We start from the raw sequence: 3,430 nt of genomic DNA, 5'->3' as shown, positions 1-3,430 counted from the left end.
ACTTATTGATTTCTTATTATTTTCATTTGAATTATGTTGACTGTTATTTGACTTACCTAGCGGGTTGGATAAGGTGTCATTGCGACTAAGTGGATTTTGGACGGTGACAATTTTATCTTTCATGCCATTATTGTACTGCTATATGAATTTGAACAAAAATACTACTACTAGTACTTGACCAGTTGATAGTGTGTCATTTTCTTTTCTTTTTCATGGCACTTTGTGAGGGTCATTGATTTCCATAAGTCTCAGAAGTTATATATAAATGTCAAGGTTAAGGAATACTCCATGTGTTACTTTGTTAGGTCTGAAGCAAATTGTTGATTTCTTTAGTGGAGGAAAAAAAGGTGAATTTATTCACTAATAATCTTGTTGGTCATTTATTTATGCAAAGTTTTTATTTGGAATTTGGACTTTGAAAATGATTCTATTCTTCTTCATTGTGAAGATTTCGTGACATCAGTCTGCCACTCCTATCCGGTATATATCCCTCAAGTTGAAACCTAACGCCTTACTGGTGCATTTCCCTGTTCACTTTTATTCATTATTTTTTATTTAAATAAAAAACATAGCCATTTCAGCAAAGTTAGAGGGCAATGCATTTTTCTTCTTCAAGATTCTTTGAGAAAGAGAAAAAAAGAAGAAAATGCTCTCACATTGTTCCCTCTGTTCATAATGCGCAGTTCTCTCGCCATTTGAGTCAGTTGAATGTTTAGTGCTTGCTATTTGGCCCTAATAGCTATTTCCCAAACTGCTTCAATTCTTTATTATCTGCTGTTTTATTAGCAGTCATAATCTCTTTTCTCAGCTCCTTTTTCCTGTGCTTAAATTCCAGTATACCAATTCCTGTGTTCTTCTAATTAATTTCCTATAAAGCTTTGAACTTTTTTCCATGGGGAAGACAAAGTTTATCTACTATACAGGTTTCAAAGTGGGGTTTTTGTGGGTGCAACTGAGGTGTGTAGAGTGCCAAAGAAGGATGATAATCTCCACAGCCCCACCTCAGTCTCAAAGGGTTTTTCTGAGTGTTCTGTTTGGGATGTTAACTGGATTGATTTGTGCACTCCTCTTTGCTTGGCTTGTTCGGAGCTTTATTCGTTACATGAACAAACCCCCAATTCTCAAAGGCCCTGTTGTATTCTCTCCTAAAATTCCAGCCAAGACTCTGCAATCAGCTCTAATTGCTAATGACACCCAGTTGCTTGGGTCCAGTAGATACTATAGGACTGTTCTTGACAATGGCCTTACTGTTGCAGTCAAGAGGCTGGAACCCTTTCAGTTACAGAGCAAGTCTTTGAAGAGAAGAATACAGCAGGAAGTTGAAGTGATTGCTAGTTTGAGGCATAGAAACTTGATGAGTTTAAGGGCTTACATCCGGGAATCGAATAGGTTTTTTTTAGTGTATGATTATGTGCCTAATGGGAGTCTTGAAGATGCAATGAACAAAGTTAGGGAAAACCAGCTGCAGCTTAGCTGGGAAGTAAGACTCCGAATTGCTGTTGGGATTGTCAAGGGTCTTCAGTATCTTCACTTTTCTTGTAACCCCAGAATCCTGCATCGCAATCTCAAGCCCACAAACGTAATGTTGGATGCTGAGTTTGAGCCTAGGTTAGCAGATTGCGGTTTGGCCAAAATTGCCAATCTCCCACTTGCACCATCAAGCTATGCTCCTCCTGAGAGCTGCAGGTTAGTTAGCTTAATTCGAGTATGAATCGGTATCTGTATTTGTTGTTTTTACAATCTTGATCTGCCTGTATAATTTGAACCATTTAATTAGGACGATGTGTTTGATGAACACAATTTGGGAAACTAATTTTGCACTTTTTAATACTAGCTTATTTTTCCCCTTACTTGACTTGTTCTATTTTTGAAGAGAATCTTCCTAGTTCTAGTTCTCTATCACTTGATTAAACTTGACAGTGTAGGGTGGCTTCAATTCTGTTTTGATTTTAGAACTAAGTGTCTAATTCTCTTGTGTTTGTGTTTCACATTAGGTATACTGATAAGAGTGATGTATTCAGCTTTGGGGTGATATTGGGTGTTCTATTAACTGGAAAGTACCCAACGGATCCCTTCTTGGGGAATACAAGTTTAGGGCGGTGGCTTCAGCGTTTGCAGGAAGCAGGCGATTCTCGAGAAGCATTAGATAAGAGTATTCTCGGAGAAGAGATTGAGGAAGATGAGATGCTAATGGCCGTGAAAATAGCAGTGGTATGCTTATCAGACATGCCTGCTCATCGCCCTTCCAGTGATGAGCTCGTTTCCATGCTCACCCAATTAAATAGCTTTTGATTAATTATTAATCAACCTGTTGCTGTTGCTATTTTTATTTTTTTGAAAGGGGTGTGTAGTTGGCTAATTCCTGCAACTATTTTTTTACTCAGCTCAAACTTAAGAAAGCACTTGAAATTATCAGTAATTGATTGACCTTGTTGTATGTAGATTGAGTAATCTTGTTAATCAAGTGCTGTTAGGAAGAGAATATGTAACAAATACTATGGAGTATAATAGTTTGTGTACGTTGGAGACATTTGCATTGATATTCTTTTAACCTTTTCTTATGATGGGTGTTTTTGTGGGGGTTGCTCTGCTTGTCCTTTTGCAAGACAGCTTTTGTTTAGCAATCACGACTTCATCGGGGCTTGGAAAAGCAAGTCTATTTGTGATATTTCAACGTAACGTAGCTCAAAACTTTTATCTCCTTTACAATTGTGGTGGTCCGAGACTTGCCACAAAGGACCAATCTGAATTACAAGTACAACTGTTTAGGTGTTTTGAGATGGTAAGTCACAACAACTCAAGAAAGAAATATAGTGCCCTTGAAACAAAACTTTACTTATTCAACCACTGGTAAAATTTTTGGTTGACTTTCACTAATTTCAACCACTCTTGCATGGCATACATCAATCCTACGAATTTGGCTCCGCTTATTCAGTGTACATTTAAATAACTGCTAGTCCTAATAATTTTTCGTATTTGAACATTCAAAAACCTTCGACCCTCCTGAATGATCCCATCTTATGACAGTGAGACAGACCTCTTGTCACGCGGATTTTTTGTCCACATAGCAATTTAGAACTATAATTTTTCTAAAACCTATCAATTTCATTGATTATTTTTTCGGTCAAATCTATAATAAAAAATATGGTCTGAAATTCATAATTTGGCTAAAACTATTTTTATTTGGATAAAATGGAGTTACAACTAAGCTTTAATTACATATTTGACTCGAAGAAGAAATATACTGTTAGAACAAATAATCATTGAATCTAAATAAGAAATAAAAGGAAATATGCAGTTGAAACTGCAGATTTTAGCGAAATTGCTTTATTGGGCTAAATATAATAGAGTTTAAGCCAAGTTGTTTTCAAATATGTCCCGAAAAAGAAAAATGCACGATTAGAACATATAGTCATTGTATCTACAGAAA

The 3,430-nt window shown here is 36.3% G+C and overlaps 1 protein-coding gene across 1 annotated transcript; it reads left to right on the top strand.

The window, feature by feature from the left end:
* The first annotated feature begins 276 nt into the window (after positions 1 to 276).
* Positions 277 to 2,540, top strand: LOC104103860 (inactive leucine-rich repeat receptor-like protein kinase CORYNE). The gene is made up of 2 exons (XM_009611802.4): positions 277 to 1,686; positions 1,995 to 2,540. Exons 1-2 carry the CDS (start codon positions 893 to 895, stop codon positions 2,290 to 2,292), a joined length of 1,092 nt encoding a protein of 363 aa, XP_009610097.1. The 5' UTR covers positions 277 to 892; the 3' UTR covers positions 2,293 to 2,540.
* The last annotated feature ends 890 nt before the right edge of the window (positions 2,541 to 3,430 follow it).

The sequence above is a fragment of the Nicotiana tomentosiformis genome, chromosome 8 (genome assembly GCF_000390325.3).
Source record: "Nicotiana tomentosiformis chromosome 8, ASM39032v3, whole genome shotgun sequence".
Taxonomy (NCBI): Eukaryota; Viridiplantae; Streptophyta; class Magnoliopsida; order Solanales; family Solanaceae; genus Nicotiana; species Nicotiana tomentosiformis.
The sequence above is the reverse complement of the archived record's forward strand: the minus strand, read 5'-3'. Positions and strand labels throughout refer to the sequence as shown.

Coding starts and splice junctions, on each gene's coding strand:
- LOC104103860 (XM_009611802.4), top strand. CDS start 893: ATGGGGAAGACAAAGTTTATCTACTATACAGGTTTCAAAGTGGGGTTT. Junction 1,687..1,994: donor GCTCCTCCTGAGAGCTGCAG/GTTAGTTAGCTT, acceptor GTTTCACATTAG/GTATACTGATAAGAGTGATG.